Source organism: Podarcis raffonei, chromosome 14 (assembly GCF_027172205.1).
Source record: "Podarcis raffonei isolate rPodRaf1 chromosome 14, rPodRaf1.pri, whole genome shotgun sequence".
NCBI classification, from domain to species: domain Eukaryota; kingdom Metazoa; phylum Chordata; class Lepidosauria; order Squamata; family Lacertidae; genus Podarcis; species Podarcis raffonei.
In genome coordinates this window covers 50,081,699-50,104,846 of record NC_070615.1, presented here as the reverse complement: position 1 = coordinate 50,104,846, position 23,148 = coordinate 50,081,699, and the positions used below count along the sequence as shown (strand labels likewise).

The 23,148-nt window shown below is 48.7% G+C and overlaps 1 protein-coding gene across 1 annotated transcript in view; it reads right to left on the bottom strand.

Annotated features, from left to right (window-relative positions):
• The window catches only part of LFNG (LFNG O-fucosylpeptide 3-beta-N-acetylglucosaminyltransferase), a 33,279-nt gene that overhangs the window by 4,832 nt on the left and 5,299 nt on the right, over positions 1-23,148 (bottom strand). The window contains exons 2-6 of the mRNA XM_053364409.1: positions 6,233-6,281; positions 4,701-4,800; positions 3,049-3,202; positions 1,663-1,748; positions 675-840 (exon numbers count right to left, since the gene is read on the bottom strand). Coding sequence (XP_053220384.1) covers positions 675-840; positions 1,663-1,748; positions 3,049-3,202; positions 4,701-4,800; positions 6,233-6,281 — 555 coding nt within the window. The remainder of the gene's footprint in view (positions 1-674; positions 841-1,662; positions 1,749-3,048; positions 3,203-4,700; positions 4,801-6,232; positions 6,282-23,148) is intronic.

Below are 23,148 nucleotides of genomic sequence, written 5' to 3'. Positions count from 1 at the left end.
AAAGCTTTACGGCTTGTTCTCATCAGATAAGAATCTGACCCATTGCTTCTTTCAGATACTTGCATAGTCTACCAAGACTTTCAGAGACTTATAAGACTTATGTTTATTTGGTTCTATGTTTTCAAGAGAATCCATCAAGAGTGCACATTTAGTGACTTTCAGAGATTTAGAAGATTTCTGTTTATTTGGTTTCTCATATTGTTCAATGTTCCGTATAGACTATATAAAGAGTTTATATTGATATTGCATTGTTGTACTTGGTCGTCGTGTTGCCTTGGATATTACTGACAGTGCAGCCGCGAGCAGCATGCAAAGATGTGTGCACATGCCCTACCCACACCCAGTGCTCACAGTTCCCATGTAACATGACAGCTGGAACAGGCAGGAAGGAGCGTAGATATTGTAAAGCACCGTGGCATTGGGGGGGGGGAGAAAGCCTCCAGGCACACACAGATTTTTATTTTAATATGTCTCGGGCATCTTCAGGGCCAGACGTATGCCTAAGCATTTCACAGCTGAATTTTTTATTTTACTTTGCCATAGCTTCCCGCCCCCCGACAGAAAACAATAGCATTATTGAAACTGCCCTCAAATTATCCACACCCGGGAAGGGATACGCAATCACGCTTAAGTTTGGGAAACACTGGTCTATTAAGAGGTTTCTTGTTTTTTACCTGAACATGAATCTCTGTCTTGGGCACTTGGTGGAGGTTCTCTAAATGGGAATGGAAGAGATTACTCCGAATCAGCTTCACGCCCAGCACAGATTCTATGATGTAGCCGATGGTGCAGTCATCCGGGAGGCGAATCTTTTCTGCAGTGCTCATGAAGTGTCCGCCGCTGTAGAGGATTGTGAAAGAAGCAAGACTTTGATATGGTGGGGGACTTAACAATGGGCAAGGCTCCCTAACGAAGATAGGAGGAGAATTGCTTTCCGCCACCCCAATTTACCAAAACCTTATTTTTTAAAATATGAAAAACATAAAAACCCTCAATATTACATACGGCTTTTTAAAAATAAATCTACAGGCACCTCCCTGCGCATGCATGGCTGTCAATGGGCACATTGTTTTCTAGCACCACAAGGGGGCAAAGGACTTGCAGGAGAATCCAGAATTGAACCCTCACATAAGCGGGGAATTCCCCTGCACACTCGTACCTTCGATCTCAAATGCCTTGGCTCCCGAACAGATCGGCTCCCAAACAATCGAAACCCGGACGTGAGTGTCCTGGTTTTCGAACAGTTTTCAGAAGCCGAACGTCTGGCACGGCTTCCGATTGGCTGCAGGAACTTCCTGCAGCCAATCAGAAGGCACGCTTTGGTTTCCAAATGTTTTGGAAGTCGAACAGACTTCTGGAACGGATTCCAAGGTACGACTGTACAACATTTATTACACGTACAGCACTTAAGAAAATATTAGGTGCTTTATGGGTGTTAAATAGTAACAAAAATAATTCTAACAACTGCAATAAAAAGGAAAGGGGTGGCCTGACCTCTTTCTTAGGTGGTCCCCCAAAAAAATATCCCCTGCCCCACCGATGTGTTTTACATTTGCAAGGTAGGAACAAGCACTCATGTTCATGACCAGCTAAGGCATAAATAGTAGTGATCCGAGAGCTCAGGGTAGCAAACACAGCACCCTCCAAATGTCAACCGCTCACCTTGCCCAAGGGCTCATCTTCAGCGCCAGCCCACGGCTGATGCAGAAACCAGCGCCCCCCGTGGCAAACCAGAAGTGGACCGGATGCTGTGTGGGGCAAGAAAAGAGTCAAGAGTCAAAACCAATCCAGAAGACTGAAGAAAATACTGGTCTAGAGAAAGTGGAATGTGTTGGGTGTCATCTTGGATTTGTGGGATGTGATAGACAAGTAGCAGTCAAGTACAACATTCCTTCTTTTCCTAGAGTGGACATGCAGGGGAATGTTTGGTCCAGTCAGTTGAAAACTTCCTTTTTCCTCCTGACTAGGACATACTTCCTTCAGCATGTGACTAGAGGTGGGCATGACCTTACCTGTCCAGGTAACAAAAAGGACAAGGCACGCAGCACACACACACACACACACCCCTTTGACTTCCTCTGTCGTTGGACCAGCAGCTTTTTAGCTAGAGATGCTCTGTTGGCTCAGCTTTCAGCCAACAGAGGACAAAGGGACTATCTCCATATGGGATAGACCCACATGTATATGTAACTAAGTCTGCCTTCAGGGATCCAACTGTGAACTGATGGTGCGAGTAAACTTCTTTTATGTACTTTACACAAGATTGTGGCATGTTCATTCTTTTAAGAGGGATATAAGGGAACTTAGTAAAGGTAAAGGTACCCCAGTTGCAGACGACTCTGGGGTTACGCACTCATCTCACTCTATAGGCTAAGGGATCCAGCGTTTGTCCAGACAGCTTCCAGGTCATGTGGCCAGCATGACTAAGCCGATTCTGGCCAACCAGAGTAGTGCACGGAAACACCATTTACCTTCCCACCAGAGTGGTACCTATTTATCTACTTGCACTTGATGTGCTTTCAAACTGCTAGGTTGGCAGGAGCAGGGACCGAGCAACGGAAGCTCACCCTGTCACAGGGATTCGAACCGCCGACCTTCCGATTGGCAAGCCCTAGGCTCAGTGGTTTAGACCACAGCACCACCCACATCCCATAAGGGAACTTACCAAGAACCTAATAGTGAAAGGCTTAAGCCTGCAACCAGCTATCTGTTGTACGTTTAAAAAGGGGAATGTAAAACTCTGCTAAATTATAGAACTTGCTAGTGCAAGTTAGGAAGGATATTAATAAGCAATATATCCTCTCCTGCCTCCCTGAATATTCCGACAGGATTGGATGTTTTGAATCATTTTCTATAGATACCTGAGAGACGAAGAATCAACTGTAGTGCTTTAAATGTATGGAGTATGCGAATGTGGTCATAGAATCATAGAATCATAGAGTTGGAAGAGACCACAAGGGCCATCGAGTCCAACCCTCTGCCAAGCAGGAAACACCATCAAGCAGGTCTAAGTGAAAGTATTTTTCTCCAGCTCCCCTGTTCGCTTACCATCTTGTTCTCGCTAATCCTCTCTGTGGCCTGGATGGGCCTATCCAGGCTTGGTTTTCCGATGTAGATGTCTTGCGTGTGAGGATAACTGGAGAGCAGTTTGATCAGCGCTCGAACATTGACATAATTGTCATCGTCCATGTGGCAAAACCACCTGATGCAGCAAAGGACAACGCGAGGGGAACAGGTTAGGAGGGGGCCAAATAATTTCAACTTTGGTTTGACTAGGATTCCTAGCCAAAAGGCATTTTAAAACTTTAGTGGAAAACAGGAGTTTCTTAGCTTTATTTATTTTTATTGCTGTGATTAAAATACATTCCAAGAACGAATCATAAAAGACAAAAGAACAGAAATACAGACATTTTATTTCAGATCTGTAAGCAAATTTGGGGACACTCCTTTATCACAGGCTTAAACATCAGCCTTAAGAACCAAAACAAATTATTTCCTTTTGCATGTTTACACCAGGAGTCTTAATGAATTCAGGATCGATTCCAATTGCTATATTTTCCTGGGTTGGTACCTATTAAGCTCTAACTATTTATAGGAATTTATATATACAAACAGTTTTTACCTAAACAGGAACTGGTTGTTCTGCCTATCATGAGCCAGCTTCATGGGGCAAAAAAGTCTCTTTCCCCAGGTGTGGGCAACTCAACTCCTTAAACAGGCATGGCCAAACTTGGCCCTCCAGATGTTTTGGGACTACAACTCCCATCATCCCTAGCTAACAGGACCAGTGGTCAGGGATGATGGGAACTGTAGTCCCAAAACATCTGGAGGGTCAAGTTTGGCCATGCCTGCCTTAAAAGGACCCTTTCCTCAGCTGGTTAACGATGGCAACCCTTATCTAAGGTTGCAGTTTTTTAAAATGCTTTTACTGGTGGTTTTAATTCTGAACATCACTTAGGACAACTAACTGGGAAATGGACCTATCAAGGATGCAATAAAATTTCGCTACAACCGAGGCCGTAATTCTCCTGCCCTAAAAAGCTTACACATTACATTCAGTTGGGCAATTTCAGAAAGAATTAGCATCTTAGGAAACTGCCGTATTCAGAGCCAGACAACTGGTCTATCCGGCTCAGGACTGTCCAGTCTTCCCAAAATCCGGTGTCCTCCAAAGGTTCTAGCCTACAACTCCCATAATCCCTGACCACTGGTCCTGTTAGCCTGTTTAAGGTTGGCTTGGAACTTATGGAAGTTGCACTCCAGAACATCTGGAGGACAACAAGATGAGGAATAGCTCCATTAGTAGAGTGTGAGGCTCTTCATTCTCAAGGTCATGGGTTCAAGCCCCACACCGGGCAAAAAAAAGGTCCAAATTTGCAGAGGGTTGGACTAAGATGACCCTCGTGGTCTCTTCCAACTTTAAAATTCTATGATTCAAGCCGAGACGTAGGAAGCTGCCTTATACAGAGTCAGCCCATTGGTCCCTCTATCTCAGTACTGTCTGCACAGAGGACAATTCTCATTCTCACCTGGAGATGTTGGAGTTTGAACCCAGGACCTGCTGCTCTGCCCCGAGCTATGGGCTCTTCCTGCCTAGTTGGAGATCCCCATCAGCCTGCAGAGCACACCCTCTACATTGCCCCTCCTTACACTGGCTTAACGAAGTTGCCTTTCCCCCTTGGCCCACTCCCTGCGCTTACTTTCTCCCAGATTCGATGAACTTGTCATATTCCACGGCCATCTTGCAGGACAGGGCTTGGCGGCTATGCGCAGCAGAGCAATTGGTGTTGATGACGTTCCCTGAAGGAGAGAGGAGGAAGAATGAATGGAAGGACATGGCTTGCCTGACAAGTTTGTGCCTTGCTTGGTAATATAAATACATCAACAAAATGCATCGCAAGAGCACAACCACAACCCTACTAACATATAAAGCTGTTTTCTGCTCAATCTAACCACTGGCTCATTGCCTGCTCTGCCCTGTTACTGGATCCTTTTTAGCTAGGTGTACTGGGGACTGAGGGACGTAGGTGGTGCTGTGGGTTGAACCACAGAGCCTAAGACTTGCCGATCAGAAGGTCGGCGGTTCGAATCCCCGCGACAGGGTGAGCTCCCGTTGCTCTGTCCCTGCTCCTGCCAACCTAGCAGTTCGAAAGCATGTCAAAAGTGCAAGTAGATAAATAGGTACCACTCCGGCAAGAAGGCAAACGGCGTTTCCATGCGCTGCTCTGGTTGACCAGAAGCGGCTTAGTCATGCTGGCCACGTGACCTGGAAGCTGTACGCCGGCTCCCTCGGCCAATAAAGCAAGATGAACGCCGCAACCCCAGAGTCGTCCGCGACTGGACCTAATGGTCAGGGGTCCCTTTACCTTTTTACTGGGGACTGAACCTTCCGCATGCCAAGCATTTCGCTGCTTTTCCAGGTACCAGACACTGGGCTCATTTCATATTCCTGCATTGCAGAGGGTTGGACTGGATGACCCTCAGGGTCCCTGCCAACTCTCCAATCCATGATGCAAACATGGGCCTCCGTGTGAGAAAACCTTCTCCTCTCATATTCCCACCCCAGCAGGTCGCTAGAAGAACCTGCAACTCGAACTTGAGTTTGTTTATCTCCTTCTCCCTCCCCTCCACTTTCTTTTTGCGCCATGCCTTTATTTTTTTTAAAGACTAGAAGCCTGCCTTTCTCTCCCCCCCCCCTTCCTTCCCTTTTAGTAATTTGTACATTGCTCTGGGAGCCTTTTTTCTGGCTGAAGAGCAGGATAAAAAATTCTTTGGATAAACAAATGTCAGGGAAGAAGGGATTAGGGGCTGCATCTAAAGGCTGCTAGGCTGTTTCACTCCACTGAGTGTTAACTCAGAGAGAGGGAGAAAGCCTTCCATGCAAACTGGGCCCTCTTGGGCTGGGGGAATGCTAAAGAGAGGCTCTCCTCTGCCTATTCAACCAGCATTTTCCCATCAGCTGCCACCTGTTACTCTCTGGGATGTCTTGAGGGGAATCATGAATAGAGGCATTAGCATAAGAATAGACTGATCTGATCCAGTCTCCCAAGGGCAGGGGAAGGGCGGCTTAATAAATAGCTGAGTAAGTCCCCCCTCTCCCCCCCCCCAGCAACTCCAGAGAGTTAATGAGCAGAAGGTTATCTTCCTTCAACCTCCCAGGAACAGCCTCCAGATGAAGCGATATTTAAGAAGCTCCCTTCCCCATCTGCCAAAATGCATTCAACCAGCTCACCTGTCCTCTTCTTCAGTTCTTCGTCCTCACCATCCGTGAAGATAAATGTCTAAAAGAGAAAGGGAGATTTTTAAAATAATAATAATAATAAAAGTTTTATCTGAACCACTGTAACTTTTGAATGCCCCCAAACCTTTCCAGCTAACATTGTGCAAACAACCACGTCCCACCTTGATGGAAATTGGTGCAACCTAATCTAATCTGCAAAAACGCCAACATGCAATTTTGAAGAGAGGTTGGATTTTATTAACTAGAAATAAAAAGATTGTTCTGTCTAGCCATCGGGCCCAGAGACCAAGCACTGGATTTGGATGTGATGAATGCACCCAGATTTTCCAACATCTACCGGGCTATAAAAATGCAGTTCAGGCAAGAGAAATATTTGCCTGAGCTCACGTCCCCCTTTTGTGTAGGGCGTTGGTTGCCCTGAGGTTTCAAGACAATGGCAATCAACTTTTTGGAATTTTCTCATTCCTGCCTATGGCTTGGGGTGGAGAAAGAGAAATCATGCACTGTAAGGAGGGTAAATGGGAGTAAGTGATCTTGAAAGTAACAGAGGAGAATGCAAACACCGCACCCACCACCAGCCTCCAACAATTTTCATGAAGTGCGCTTGAGTAGATGTTTCAGTCTAGTGTCTCTCACACACAACCTGTTCAGCATTGCTCCTCCAACCACCTTCTCCTGCACCCTTCAGCCTGAGCACATTAGGACATAGGAACCACCTCTGAATGAGGCCAATGACCCATCGAGTCCAGTATCCTGTTCTCACAGTGGCCGACCAGATGCTTGCACAAGCACAAGAGCATTATTGCCTCCTGCAGCTCTGAGCAACTGATATCCAGAGAATCACGAGAATTGTAGAGTTGGAAGGAACCACAGGAGTCAATCAAGTCCAACCCCTGCAATCCAGGAATCTGGGGCTTGAACCCACAATCTTGAGATGAAGAATCTCATGTCTACTAACCGAGCTGTCCCAGAAACATTCAAAATTAATACATCTGCATACTAAGAGCACCAGTTGCAATAGCAGAGTCCAAGCCAGGGGTAGGCAACCTAAGGCCTGGGGGCTGGATGCGGCCCAATCGCCTTCTCAATCCGGCCCAAAGACGGTCCGGGAATCAGTGTGTTTTTACATGAGTAGAATGTGTGCTTTTATTTAAAACGCATGTCTGGGTTATTTGTGAGGAATAGGAATTTGTTCATATATTTTTTCCAAAATATAGTCTGGGCCCCCACAAGGTCTGAGGGACAGTGGACCGGCCCACGGCTGAAAAAGGTTGCTGACCCCTGGTCCAAGCCTTCCGCAAGCCTACAGAACTTTGCTGTGGTGCTTTCCTGCTCTTTTCGCACTCCAAAACTCCCACAATATCCTTCTGGCTTTGCAGAAGCGGCTTTCACACCGTGCAAAAGCTCAGGAACGGTGCGCGAATTTACAGCCGGGGCGACAGAATAAACTGCTCTGTAAATGCAGCCTGGATAGGAATGTGAATTCCTTTACCCCTCAAAATGTGCTGCATTTATGAGGCTGGCAGGCTGCTCATTCTACCAAGAGGGGTCGCAGGCCCCTGCCCCCAAAGTCCTGCCCAGATGCCCCTCTCCATACTGCGAGGCTTCGCCCCACCTGCCCCCTGAGCATGATGGAGAACAAGAACCACAAAACAGCCCCCCTTCGCCTACAACTGATTCAGCTCCAACTGCCAGGTGAACCTGAGCCAAGCGAGCCGTCTCTGCCCCGCCTTCTGAGCCTGCCACCTGCCTGGCTGCACTTCCTTATTGACACAGGTAATTCCTGGCATCTGTTGCCTGTCTGTGTGTGCTGCCTGGTGGGAGGGGCGGGGGAATCGCAAATAATTCAGAGCAACACAAAACAAAGGACAGAAAAGGGAGGGAGGGAAGGAAGAAACAGCAGCCAGATGCACCCCCCACAAAAAAAATAGTTAAAAGCGAAAAGGGGGAGGCACACAAAAGGAGGTGGGGAGGGGGAGTACAATCTGAGCTGTCAGCCTGGGCCCAAACATCATTCACTCCAGCTTGCTTTGTGGTCTCTCCCCCCCCCCAATTGAAGAATGTAGCTGGCAGGGGGCAGGGAAGCAATGGACTGGTTAACAATAGATTCTTGCAGCCAACTTAATGCAAGCTGGAGGCTGAAATGGTGTTTGCTCTCCATTAGCATACAGCTGGGCTGGTTAACAGGGCTGGGCTGAGGGCGGGGGGAGGAGAGGCAGCATTCAAGCAACTTGGTTTCATCAGGAGGGGGGGAGAGGAGGAAGAGAGCAGACACTCCCCACCCCCACCCCAGACATGGAGACAAAGGAGGGGGGTCAAATGGGCCAGAGCCAGACAGAATTCAGCACCCAGACCATTGCAACTCTCAGTTCTATTTTCTTTTAAAAGCAACATTCTAGTCCTTATGAGTACACACTTAAACAGATTTGGGGTATGGCAGGACTTGTTGGGTGAAGGTAAAAGTGGCTTCCAAGGAACAGATCCACATATTAGGAAGATAGGATGGTGCTTTTTTCATCCTAATAGCTTATCTTCAGGAATGGCATGTATCAATTACCACCCAGGGGTGGTAATTGTGGGTACAGAATTTGCCCTCCTGTCTCAATTCTAATGATTCTTCCTTTCCTTCCCCGCCCTCTTTTATTTAAAAAAACTAAGGTTCTAGTCCTTATTGGCTACAGGACCTAGTAATATCTCAGGAGCCGATTTTGCTGGGGCGGGGCAATGCAGACTCTGCTTTCCCCATTGGTACCAGGTGGAGGGGGAGAAGACCCTTTGAAGCCTGGCTTGGCTCTTCTCCCCCCCCCCAAAGAAAAACACCACAGAAGCATGTGGGATGTGGCACCTGGTGTCTACTGAATGTGTGGGTTAGTGGCAAAGCAGGACTAGGCGGCAGAGGCAGAGGCACCACCACCGCCCGTCCTGCACATTCTTTCAACATGGGGGGGGGGTTAAAATACACTCCCCCAAAATGGGGAACATGGATGGGGAAAGCGGAAACAGCAGCCGGGAAGAAGAGATCAGAGATCGGCATCAGCTTGCGAGCCTTGACTGGGAACTTCATTGAAAAAACAGGGAAATGTTTACATGGTTAGATCAGGCATGTGCCGTCTCCAGCGACTGTGTCTTCGTTAGCCTGCTCCCAAAATAGCCCCTTAGCTAATCTTCCTGCTGCTATAAAAAGACCAGGAGGAGATTATTATTTTGCCAATTTTTCTTTTTTTACTGGACTGCTTCAGAACAGTTCATCCTGAACATGCCACCAGCAGCACCGAACTTGCAGCCTGGGAGAGTCCAGTGGGGCAAGAGGACCCTCTGTCGAGTTCTTGCAACAGGAAGAGACCCTGCAAGGCTTTGGAAGCCAGCACTGGAGAGTTGCAGCAGCCTCCCTGCTTGGCTCCCCCACTGCCTGGACAGGAAGGGTACAGCCTGTCCACAACCCTCAGTGTCACCTCTGAGAACAATCTTGTCTCTGCAGGCTCCCTGCCTCCCACCCTCTCCATCCAGCCCCTTCCTGCTGCTCAGTAGGAACCCAGCCAGGAAATTCAATTAAAATCTGAACAATTGCTCTTTCTCTCTCTCTCCCAATGTCACCCACTCTTTTACACATCATTTACTTGTGTTTCTTACAGCTCAGCCATTACACACAGGCAGGTAGAATGCAGGCAATCCTGAAGGCCGCAGGTAAAACTTAACCTGGCCTCCTTTGTTGTCCCGAAGATGGGGAGATGACAACATTGTGCAAGTGGTCTGAAATGCAAGAGGCAGCCGGCCCTGGCATGCTTACAAGAGCCAGCTAGACTTTATGAAGCAACAAATCCAGTCCAGCGCTCGAACAAATATACCTGGATGATGCACATGCATTTTTAAGCATGCACTTAAAAGGACACAGGATACTGCCTGGGTTCTTGGTCGAACCAGCTAAGTATTGCCAGCAGTCTTAAAGTCTTAGATATATAATAAATGTACCAACCAAGCACGTACATAGATCAGCACAGGAAGACTGACCTGAAACCATTTTTGATTCCCAAACTGACTAAATGTTTTCTCTGCAAGGTCAAAGGAAAATGGAAAAGCCTCCCCATTGTCTTTTCCTTCACAAATCCTGTCTTAAGGGTATGTCTGTCTGTGTTTGAATAGGGTGAGCCTGTGACCTGGCTCAGGAACTAAGTATTTATCATTACAAAAGACTGGCCAGGCTCCCCAGGGTATCCAATCAAGTGAGCATTAACAGGTAATCTGTCAGACGAGATAAAACAAGGCACTCAGATTTCTGCTGTAGACGGCCTTTTCTGTGATGTAGGTGTGATGTATCTGGGGGTGGTGGTCTTGGGTTACTCCCCTTCTGTGATGTATGCATGATGTATGGAGGGGTGGTCTGGAGCTCCAGGGCAGAGAATTTAAAATTTCTATATAAGGGCAGGCACACCTTGGTTCTGGGTTCCTCCTCCCTCCTGCGTGTGGTGAGTGAGCACCCTGTTGCAACAGATCAATAAAGATCGAGCTTACTAGCTGCTTTGCTTCTTAATATTCTCTGGTTGGCCTCTGCTATTTTCTCCTACCAGTAGGGAACCCACGTAAAGACTCTATATGGGCTCTTGGATACCCCATAAGGGGAAAAGGGCAGATTTTTGTTTACAACAGGTGTCAGGCAGGGGACAGTCCCCAGGAATTGAACCTGGGACCTCCTGCTTGCAGAGCAAATGCTCTACCACTGAGCTACAGCCTCCCCCACCAAATAAAAAGTTAAATTTAAGTTTCTTTAAAGCATATTTCTATCCAGCTCCCATCAATGATTCCAAGCGAAGGCCACTGAAATTAATGGGGGAATGTTAGTTATGACTTAAGTCCTATTGAAGTCAAATGCAACTGTCCCTGCTCTGGATCCGACCCAACGCATGAGGGAGGTTTCAGGCAGCTTTTTCAGCTTCCCAACTGGGGAGCACCCTTTAAACTGGAGGCCAGGGCCCTCCCAGCAAGGATCCCGGTGCAGCTCTTGGCTGCTGCTGCTGTTCTCCCCTCCCCATCCCAAGCGAGAGCTTTTAAAGCTTAAGAAAAAGGGTTTCTCTTTCCTCTCTGGTGCTTACTCAGTGGGCGGCATTGTCTGAGGACCCTGGCCTGGGGACACGCAGGAAACTTCATTGTTTCTGAAGGCTGCAATTTAAAGAAACACAGGATGCAAAAAAAGAAAAGAGCCCCGAGGAACAATAGCAGACACCCACCAGAAGAAAGCCCAGGACAATGCTGCTTCAGAGCCAGCCGGACTCCACTGGGGCAGCAGACCTTCAGGGAGATGCCAGGCTCCACAGACCCTGCACTCTCTTAAAGCAGCAGAAACCTTCCAGCTTCTTGTTCCTTTGCTCCAAACTCTGCTTGGAGCGTTTTCCACCACCAAGCATTGTATAAAATATATAACATAAAACACGGTGGTCAATCCCTGGCTGGGTAAAGCAATGGGCCTCTCTTGCACGCTTTGAGAGCCAGTGTGGTGTAGTGGTTAAGAGCGGTAGTCTCGTAATCTGGGGAACCGGATTCGCGTCTCCGCTCCTCCACATGCAGCTGCTGGGTGACCTTGGGCCAGTCACACTTCTCTGAAGTCTCTCAGCCCCACTCAACTCACAGAGTGTTTGTTGTGGGGGAGGAAGGGAAAGGAGAATGTTAGCCGCTTTGAGACTCCTTTGGGTAGTGATAAAGCGGGATAGCAAATCCAAACTCTTCTTCTTCTTCTTCTTCTTCTTCTTCTTCCACGTTCCCAGTCCAAAGAACTCCACCTCCGCTGCTGTCCGTGCAAAAAGTTCCCCTGCCTGGATCTTCTCTGCAACAGGAGGGAGTAGACCGGGGGGGGGGGGGGAGCTTCCTTCGGCCCAAGAGCTGTGTTTGCTTGTGGGGCAACTCTTTGAGGGGCTGTGTGCCAGCTGTGGGCAAGATCTGAAGCAGAGCAATGGATGCATCTCTTAACTTTCATGCAGCAGCCGCGCAAAAATCACTCTCTCTCCGTCCAGGCAAACCAGGGGCCTTAGTTCAAGGACACATTCCGGCCAGGCAAAAGAATTGGGAGAGAGCGCAGAACAGGGCCAGAAGGCGGCAAAGACAACACTTCGCCCCTTCTCCTATATGGTGTGCTGTATCATACGCCACAGTTGTATGAAGGCTGGCCTGCTGAAACGGCAGGCTATAGTCTTCATAGTGCACTGATGTGCCTGCATTGGGTGCATGGGTCTGCATGCACAGGACCAGAAGCATCCACACTCCTTGCCAGTTTTTCCTGGGCCTGGGGGCTGCACATGCATGCACATTTTCTTGCAAATGTCACCGGCATCAAAGTGCCTTTATTTCCCCATTTAATCCAGATTTGTCATTTCTGCAGAAAAACCGGTAAGTTAACACCCCCACCCCAACACACACACACACAAAATAGTAGATCCATACTGAAAGTGGGCAGGGAGAAGAGGATGGTATATTTCGGTGGGGGGGGGGGACAACTTGTAGATGCTGCACCCAGCTGCCCTCAATCAACTGCCGTTCAGCAGTGTCCTTTGTTAACCCCAGGACAAGGTTGGTTGGTTGATCAACCAGTCCTTTACTTATAAATAATAATTTATTATTTATACCCAGCCCATCCGGCTGGGTTTCCCCAGCCATTCTGGGCGGCTCCCAACAAAGTATTAAAAACACGATAAAACATCAAACATTAAAAACTTCCCTAAACAGGGCTGCCTTCAGATGTCTTCTAAAAGTTAGATAGTTGTTTATTTCCTTGACATCTGATGGGAGGGCGTTCCACAGGGCGGGAGCCACAACTGAGAAAGCCCTCTGCCTGGTTCCCTGTAACCTCATTTCTCACAGAGAGGGAACCGCCACAAGGCCCTCAGAGCTGGACCTCAGTGTCCGGGCAGGACGATGGGGGTGGAGACGTTCCATCAGGTATACTTGGGGCTGCCTCAGTTGTGTCTGGCAGACAGCAGCTGCAAGACCACAGCTCCACCAGTTCTGCCACTAGGTAAGCAGGAGAATGACTTAGGCCCAGCTGAGGAATGAGAGCCTGTTTCCCTCCCTCTCCTCCTGCCCTTGTACTGGTCCCATTTCTCTTTTGGTTTGTGAATCATTTCCCCTTCCTGGCAGAGGCAAGGGCCAAGAACTGCAAGTAGAGAAAAAGTCCCGCAAGAGGACTGGCAAAGGGCACCCCCCCCCCGAGCAGGGAGCAGCGAGGCCCCAGGGAGGCGGCAGCGGGTGGGTACAAGGGGGGTGGGATTTTTCCTCTTCTTGCCATTTGCGGTCACATTTCACAGCAGCCATCGAAAGTATCTACAGGAAGGTGGAACACGCACGCAAGATTTATCAAGCCATGTGACCAGCTTGCGATTGCAGAAATCTTCCCCCTCGCCGCCCACTTCTGCAGAGACAGCAATCTCAGTTTAAGGAACTGAAGCAATTTAGTGTGATGAAATTAACCCCATGACCTGCCTTTCTGCAGAACTGCATGACGCACAGTCTCTCTCGCACACCCCATTTTGATTTCTGGAGGAGGAGAGCGTGCTCCCAGCTAGATCTGTCAGTGCCCTGGGGGCTCAAAATTGCCTGCTGTCTTTACAGTGGTACCTCGTGTTGCGTAACCTCCAGGTTGCAGAATCTTCGGGTCACGGCCGTGGCAAACCCGGAAGTGTATACGCATGTGCAGAAGCGCTCTATCGCGCCGCGTGCGTGCACAGAAGCAGCACCTCTAGTTACGGATTTTTCAGGGGGCGCATAGCACCCCAAAATGAATTAAATCCATAACCGGAGGTACCACTGTACTTTGTAGATCTGTGGTGTCTGTGCTCGAGGTCCGAGAAGAACCGGATGTGATGCTTGAAACAAATTGGAACAGGGTCTGGCAAAGGACTTGGCTCTCGGAGAATCTGCTTTGGTTTTGAAAGGACGAAAGTTTCTAGACCTCATGGAAAATACCAGCCCTAGACCCTGCTGCAGAAATTGTACTGGGTCTTTGACCTCCCATGACCTCAGACCAAGGCACCTCCACTGACTCCCTCAGTTGTGAACCCCACAATCACCCACACATGCCTGAAAGCAGCTTTTCCACCAGTGAAATTGGTTCCACAATAACCACTTTAATAACAAAAAAGATGAAGTGGGATATGTATTCTGATTTGCGCAGTCCTGCATAGCAGGAAAGTCTGGGCTTCTCCCAGAATTATTCTTTCCAAAGATTATCCCCACCTCTGCGAACACCTTTAGCACTAATCCTGAGTGGTGGGGAGGATGCAGATTTAAGCCCCAAATGGCTCCAAGCAGATATTTCTACAAGAATCCCACTGGATGGGCGGACCAGTCGGGCTGGATAGTTCTAGTCCCTTTTGCAGTCTCTCTCCCGGACAGCTGGAAAAGTCCCTGGTGCCAAGAAAGGGGGGGGGGAGGAAGACATCAGCAGCTGGAGGAACAAAGTATTCTGCCTGGGGCATTGTTTACTGAAAAGACAGAACTCGAACCCAGCCCTTGTGTACAAAACAGGCTGACGCAGACATCCGTTTTGGAGCAGCCCATTTTCAGGCCCTTGGAGGGGGGACGGGACTCAGGATCTGATCTTGAGCCATGGGGCTGCAAGGCATTGCTAAAGCGACACAGGTGCCCCTGCTCCTTGCCTCCCTCCCTCTCTTCCTGCTCCTCTGCTCTTGAGAAGCTGGAAGACCCTCTAATTTTAAGTGCTATTATGTTTAATAACCCCCCACCCCCACTGCAGGACAATGAAGGGCCTTGTGCAATTAGATGCCCACACATCTCTCCCACACACACCCCGCACTCCACAGATGCCTCTCCAAGACTTTGGTTTCAAGAGCTATTATGGAGCCCTGAATGGAAATGCCACATCGCCTAGGGCAGCGCTGACACTATGCACAGATCAAACCCTTCCCCCCGCCCCACGGATAGGGTGCTGGCAAAGCATGAAGGCAATGGGAGAACTGGGTCAGGAAGCCAGCCTGGAAGGGGAGGCTGTGGCAAGCCAACTGTGCTGAACAAACTGCATCTCAGCAGTCCAGCACCTGCTCTGCACACGCAAGACATCCTGGGTTCAATATCAAGGCAGGGACTTCCTGAAACCCTGGTGTGCGGCTGCCAGCCAGTGTTGGCAACTTTGAGCTACAGATGGACCAGTGGGAATGTGACGAGTAGTCATAGGTAGCCTTCTCTTTCCCATGGATGTGTCTAAACAAAATATTTTATTAAAGTAAATCCAACCAATTAATACAATAGAAATACTACAGCTACAAAAAAGCGGTGCAGTATACCTGTGAAAGTCTTAATATTTGGTTGGCAAAGGACTTGAAACCATTGGGAAAGCCAAATTTTTACATTTTGTCATGGGGAGGGAGTCCTATGTGTCTATTTGCTGCATGTAAAATTAAATCCCAGAATTATTTTTTTCCAGGTCCTCCGAGCTTTGGGCAACATGTCATTTATGAGTTGTTTTTTCAGCTGATGCTAAACTCCACATATTTTCACAACAAAGCAAAAGTCGCAAATCCAGGAAGGTTTTCCATTTGGGGGCAACTGAGGTTCTGGCAGCTGCCAGCATCCATGTCAACAGTTCCTGAGGGCTCAAAGCTTTCAGCTGATCATCCCCCCATAGACTTACTAAACAAATCCATTTGCCATGGGTGCTCTAGTTGAGATTTCTGCATCGCAGGGGGTGCCTCCCAACGCTACAGTTCTATGAAGCTGGACTGGGGGGATGCTTGATCATTTTGCTCATTTCCTGACAAGCTATAGTCCAGAATTTGAATACTGGTGGGCAGTTCCACCACAGGTGGAAAAAGGATTCCATAGGGTTAACTCTGCACTGTGCAAAGAAGCCCTTCCCTTGGCCTGCCCAGATCTCCTATCTCTCCTCCCCCCCCTTTTAAGCAGGCTTGGTGCTGTGCTAAAGGGAGGTGCAATCTATGCAAAGTCTCCATTATCCTGGAATGAGGGTGGGGGCGCAGCTCTGGGAATCTCCCACTCCTAAATTTAGCTGGAATCACTGGCACTCAGCACCCCCCCCCCGCCCCACCCCCAGACCTAGGACTGTAGAGAGACAGGACCTGGGCTCCCACTGAAAAGTCCTTCCCACTCTGCCCCAGCAAAGTGGCCAGAACTGGTTGGGAGCACCAGGTCACTGGATCCGGTAGGGCAGGGCCCACACCTGTGTTTGGAGTGTAAACAGTAAACACAGCCCTGTTTCTTCTGTACACAGAAGCGCACCGGGCTTTGTGGGGCATGTGCGGAGCGCATGGCACGCACCCTAGCTAGCTATTAACCCCCGGGGCAGGGACTCCAGCCAAGGCGCTATGAAAATTTGGGAGCCGCAGCTGCTTAGGAATGCGCTGTCCCGAAGGCAAATGCATGGCTTGCGGAGAGAGGAAAGTCAGGGGAGGGCAAGGCAATTATTTAACCGTTCTGCAAAAGAGAACATGGAGCAGGTCAGTCATGATGGGCGGATGGGCGCGCACACACACACACGTGTGTGTATATACACTTGCATTCCATCACATGTCTGTATGAGCATAGGATGTGGGACTGAATAACTTCAATGCACACAAAAGCAAAATCTCAAGCTCTCATGGCTTCCAAAGGCTGCTCTTGCACCAATCTCTGTTGTGACCACACTGACTGGCAGCCAGGGTTTCGGGCAGGGGATATTCCCAACCCTATAGGAGATGCCAGGGATTTCCTGCATGCAAATCAGATGATCTACCCCTAAGCTATGGGCCCTTCTTTATAGGCTGCCTTATGCTGGATCAGACAGCTGGTGCATCTATAGTGCAGCATTGCCCACACTGACTGGCAGCAGCTCCCCAGGATTTCAGGTGGGGAGTCTTCCGCAGCCCTAGATGCTAGAGATTGAACCATGCAAAGCAGCTGGTTTTTTTCTGCTGAGCTACAGTTAAAGTGATCATTTTAGGACTAAGGAGCGCAAATGTGCTTTGGGGGTGGCAGCAGGGATCCCCTGCAGGCCTGACTCTTGGCAGCTCATTTTAAAGAAGATGAAGCAGCAAAGCATGGCAGCCAGGGAGAAGCTAGTCCAAAAAAATTGCTGCTTAAAGATCGAACAATACCCCATTCCAGCGACCAAGTCTTATTGCCAGGAGGGCTGGCTATCCCAGGGCTGCGCCAGCTTTGTTTCCACACCACTGGACCCGGGGCAGCCCCAGATCCGCAGCTGGCGCTGCCTGCAAGTGGCAGAAAACCCAGACCACCCGCTTTCCTCGGCGCTGAGGTCTCTCTTCTTCGGCTCTGCACGCTAAGACGATTTCTTGTGTGATCCTGTTAAGGCAAATCCCTCGACTCAGCAGGAATTTGCTAAGTTTGGATTAGCTTGCATCTGTATTCATCTCCTTCCCTCCCCCCAACTGCTCCCTGGCATTGCAGTCCTCTGCCCTCTCCTCTGGCTTCTGAGTATTTCCACACTGAATCGGCCACAATTCTTAAGAAACCACTTCCAAAAAACAACAGCAGCCCAAAACCACGGACTGGACTCTCCCCTCGGGGCTAGATCATCGGAAGAGCTTCTGCCGGGGGTTGGTTTACAGCGGGATGCAGAAGAGAAGCTAGGAAGGGGAGAAAATGTGAGTCCTCATTGCCAGCCTTTCGCCATCCTGGCACCCTCCAGATGTTCTGGACTATGATTGCCATCGGCCCCAGCCGGCATCAATGGACACACTGCAGAACAGTGTTCCCCAAACTTGGTTTTACAGCTGCTTTTGCACTACAATCCCCATCATCCCTGGCCGCTGGTCTTGCTGGGTAGTGTTGATGGGAGTTGTAGTCCAAAAACAGCTGGGGACCCAAGTGGTAACACTGGTGTAGGCCAAATCATCACAAGGCTGGAGATAGGCTCACAATGGTAAAGCTGGAAATGATGGCTGGTGTGTGTTGCAGAAATGGGAGTTAAGTAGTCCAGCTGTTGGAAGTTTGGGTGCAACTCACTTAAGAGCATATGATTTTTCTCATGGGTTTAAACCAGGGGTCAGCAACTTTTTCAGCAGGGAGCTGGTCCACTGTCCCCCACACCTTGTGGGGGGCCGGACTATATTTTGAAAAAACATATGAATGAATTCTATTGCCCCACAAGTAACCCAGAGATGCATTTTAAATAAAAGGACACATTCTACTCATGTAAAAACATGCTGATTCCTGGACCGTCTGCAGGCTGGATTTAGAAGGTGATTGGGCCGGATCCAGCCCCCAGGCCTTAGTTTGCCTACCCATGGTTTAAACCGATGAGGTGAGGGACAGATATCTTTAACCTCTTGAAATGAACCCTCTCCCTCCCTCTCTCATATGAGACCGATACTCTCGGGTTGCATCCTGCTCACAACTTCCTCCTCCTCACATTTCTCAGTCTTCAGAGAGCAAAGGAGCAAGCATGGCTGTCTTGTTCTTCTCTAGACCAGCTGGTGAGACTAGAACCGCAAACTCTTTTCTCCAAGTTATGTATTTCCTACAATGGACAACTTTATTGCTTCCTTACCTACGAGCATCTCTGAGTGTGTGTTTGCCATGAGCAGAGTCTGCTCTTTAACAAAGCTTCACTCATTTAAGGGCTGCTCACTCTTGAAAAGGTTGCAATAGGTAACCGATCCTGCTATCCCATTACTAGAAGTGCAAGATCTTCGTTTAGAGGCAGAGCAGGAAACTGATAGGTGCAGGGTCAGAAAGTTGCTTTGTGCACAAAACAAGGGGCAGGATCCCTTTGTGCACAGTGTGTTAACCGCTAGTCCCTGTGCATGCATTGTGTCAAATGCTACCACCTACACTCCATACGTAAAGTAATTCTTTATGGGTTCTCATCTGAAAGTTATTCTAACTGCGGCGGTCGACCACTGGCAGTGCCTGCCGAGAGTTGCTAGAAACATCACCAAGCCCTCAAGTTATTAGCAGCTTTGGTGTCTGGGAGGGTATTTCCGTACGCAGTTTACGTGGCAGCAAACCCCGGCGGGGTGGTGGTAAAAGGGGAACCATACACAGTCAGAGCTGATTTACTGGAACTAGTTGCCCTCTGGCTATATATATGGACGGTTGTTGCAAGACACTGTGGGGAAGTACAGTATGCCCTCAACTGATGTGGGGGTTACGTTCTGGGGGTTGCGCCTAAAGCCCAAACTGTATATATTCAAAACAGATTGGGTGCAATGGTGGGTGGATTTGCCAAAGTCTTTTTTCCAGCTGCCCCCCCTTTATTTATTGTCTAGTGCATAAAGCTACAAGCTTACTGCAAAGCCCTGCACCATCTCCTGGTCATAAGAACATAAAAAGAGACTGCACAACAGTCTTTTCTACTGTTAACTGAAATTGCCTTTAAGTGTTTTAAATTGGTTTTAACTGGTTTTCATCTAAAATTTTCATATTTCTTCTAAACCATCGTGGTTTTATAACAATCAAGCAGTATATAAATTTCATCAAATACAGTGGTACCTCGGGTTAAGTACTTAATTCGTTCTGGAGCTCCGTTTTTAACCTGAAACTGTTCTTAACCTGAAGCACCACTTTAGCTAATGGGGCCTCCTGCTGCCGCCGCACAATTTCTGTTCTCATCCTGAAGCAAAGTTCTTAACCCGAGGTACTATTTCTGGGTTAGCGGAGTCTGTAACCTGAAGCGTATGTAACCTGAAGTGTATGTAACCTGAGATGCCACTGTAAATACAAATGCACTGAGCATCTGCAGGAAATAGCTACTGGGATTTGGCCAAAGTAGGACCCTCTTGTAAAGCTCTCACTGCCTAGTCACCCAGAGGAGATTCTTACTCACCATGCAGGCGATCCGACTAGTCACCACTTACAAGCCTAAAACAAAGTTCATTGTGTTACTCTTTCCCCCCCTCACAACAGGACCAAGGTCACAAAGCTCACTTGTCCAGGCCTGCTCAGGGATGGTCTCAACCAACAGGGGACCAAGAGCTCCTTCTCCTGACCTACCTATGTGTGTGCAATTAAAAAAAGACCCTCTGAACCAGCATCCCCAAAAGGCTCGTTTAGGAAGCCCTTCTCATGATTTGGGGAATTAACTGGTTCTTAGGAATGCCAGGTCAAATGGAGAGAGGACTCATTTGCCAAATTATACATTTTGATCATTCTGCATGAATAGGGTAAGTCAACTGCACATTTGTGGGTTCTGAAGCACAGCTAAGACCTGAACATGCTGTCTACTCTTTGCATTCAAACTACAGGAAGGAAGGATGTTCGGTTTTAGATCTTAACATCTCACAACCACTTTTGCAAACAGCTTGAATGCAGCTAAAAGAGGAAGGATAAGGTTTAGGGAGATGTTTAATAAATGGCAGGTTGATGGGGGAGGGCAGAAAGACCTCGTGTTTTAGATAAACCCCTTAAGGCAGACTTCCTCCACCTTCTGCTTCCGGTGTGCATACTTGGAAAACAAGCATGCAGCTTTTCCCCTCAAACGTTTGCAAACTGCTTTTTTCCACATGTTAAGCTCTCCTTTCTTTTCGGTCTTGACTCCAAAATAGCTCCCTATGATCTACGCACCAGTCATTTCCCTTTACACACAAACACAAGGAAAGGGCAGGTAGGCACATCAGAAGTGGAACACACGGGAACAGTTTGAAAACTAGACAGCGTAGGAACTTCAGTGAAGCTGACATGATTTCCCCCCCTGGCCGGCTGGTTGGCTTCACTAAAGAGGCGGCAATGCGGAAAGGGCCGTGCCAGGATGCCACCCAACACACCATGGTAGGGCAGTGTGCCAGTGTAGCTGAAGAACAGTATAAGTCAGCAGCTAGGACAGGCCAGGGGGAAAGCTGTTTCATCGACACAATCTTCAGATTTCCCTGTGAAGAAAGGTTGCAGCGCTTGGAACTCTTTCGTTCAAAGAAACGGCAAGCAAGAAGCAACATGGGTGGGAGTTTATAGATGTACACAGGGCATGGAGAAAGTGGGCAGAGAAAAGCTTCTCTCAAACTCCAAATCGTGGGCATCCATTGAAGCTGAAAGTTGGAAGATCCAGGATGAGAGAGATTCTTTATTCGTGCCTAGTTAAACTGTGGAACTCACTCCCACAGGAAGCAACGAGTCACCAAATTGGATGACTTTAGTAGAGGATTGAGCAAACTCAAGAGAGAGAAGGCTATCAATGGCTACTAGACTAGGCTCTGCCCTCTCCCAATGGTAAATAAATAAATAATAAATAATAATAATAATAATAATAATATTTTATTATTTATACCCCGCCCATCTGGCTGGGTTTCCCCAGCCACTCTGGGTGGCTTCCAACAGAACACTAAAATACAATAACCTATTAAACATTAAAAGCTTCCCTAAACAGGGCTGCCTTCAGATGCCTTCTAAAAGTCTGGTGGTTGTTCTTCTCTTTGACATCTGGTGGGAGGGCGTTCCACAGGGCGGGTGCCACTACTGAGAAGGCCCTCTGCCTGGTTCCCTGTAACTTGGCTTCTCACAGCAAGGGAACCGCCAGAAGGCCCTTGGCGCTGGACCTCAGTGTCCGAGACCCTCATCTCACGCAGAAAGAGAGCTTCCCTTTCTTCCTGGGAGATCTTTCCTTCCCTGCCTCTCACAGGGGCCTTTTGCCAGCCATTCCCTCCATGTTCTGAAGTAGATCTTCACTCACCCCATCATCCCTGGAGGGAAAGGGGCTGCCATTCTGTGGTTCGCCTCAGATACCCAAATGTCTTGGGGCTGCCCTGCTCTGCCTCCATGGTGAGAAGCTGTGATGCTTTTGAATCCCAGTTGCTGGAAGTCACAGGAGACGAGAGTTGCGCTTGTGCTCAGGTCTGGCTTGCTGGTGTCCCACCGGCATCTGGTTGGCCACTGTGAGAACCGGATGCTGGGCTTGATGGACCTTCTTCTTATGCCCTTATGATGGCAGAGTTGACTTTTGAAGCAGAACATGTGTACAATGGCAACGTACGTGAACTGAAGCGTGTCTTGAGTCCAGGGGAGGAACGTGAAAAGGGATTCCACCCACATGTCAATGGCAAGATGCAATTGTGGCAATTCCCAAGGAATTCCCCACTCTGCTTGAAGCCTGTCAAAGTCTCCATGCCACAGAGAAGCTGTGCAAATGTGGAACAGAGAAGACAAGGAGGAGGAAATGGTGTCTACAGAAGAGAGGTCCCACTGCTACAGTCAACTCAATCTCCCCCCCCCCCCCGAGAAAGAGGGTACATCATGATTAGCAAGAGATCAACTGTTAAAAGGTTGTAGGAAGAGCTTGGCTCGAGAGCCAGTGTGGTGTAGTGGTTAAGAGCGGTAGTCTCGTAATCTGGGTAACCGGGTTCGCGTCTCCGCTCCTCCACCTGCAGCTGCTGGGTGACCTTGGGCCAGTCACACTTCTCTGAAGTCTCTCAGCCCCACTCACCCCACAGAGTGTTTGTAGTGGGCGAGAAAGGGAAAGGAGATTGTTAGCCGCTTTGAGACTCCTGAAGGGGAGTGAAAGGCGGGATATCAAATCCAAACTCCTCTTCTTCTTCTTCTTGGCTGCTGGATCCAGCCAAAGGCCCACATAGCCCTGCTTCCTGTTCTCCCAGGGGCCAAGCAAGTGCCTCTTGGAAGCCCACAAGTGAGACCTGAGCACAATGTCTCCCCACCTGAGACTTCCCGCAACTGGCATTCAGCCTCAGACAGCCAAGGCAGGATGCAATCATGGCCAATGGCCACTAATTATCCTTCATAAATTGCTCTAATCCTCTTTTTCAAAGCCATTCATGTGGGCGACCATCCCTACATGTGGTGTTGGCAGATTCCATAGCCACCTCATGAGAAGAGAAGACTCCCTGGAAAAGACCCTGATATTGGGAAAGATGGAGGGCACAAGGAGAAGGGGACAACAGAGGACGAGATGGTGGGACAGTATTCTCGAAGCTACCAGCATGAGTTTGACCAAGCTGCGGGAGGCA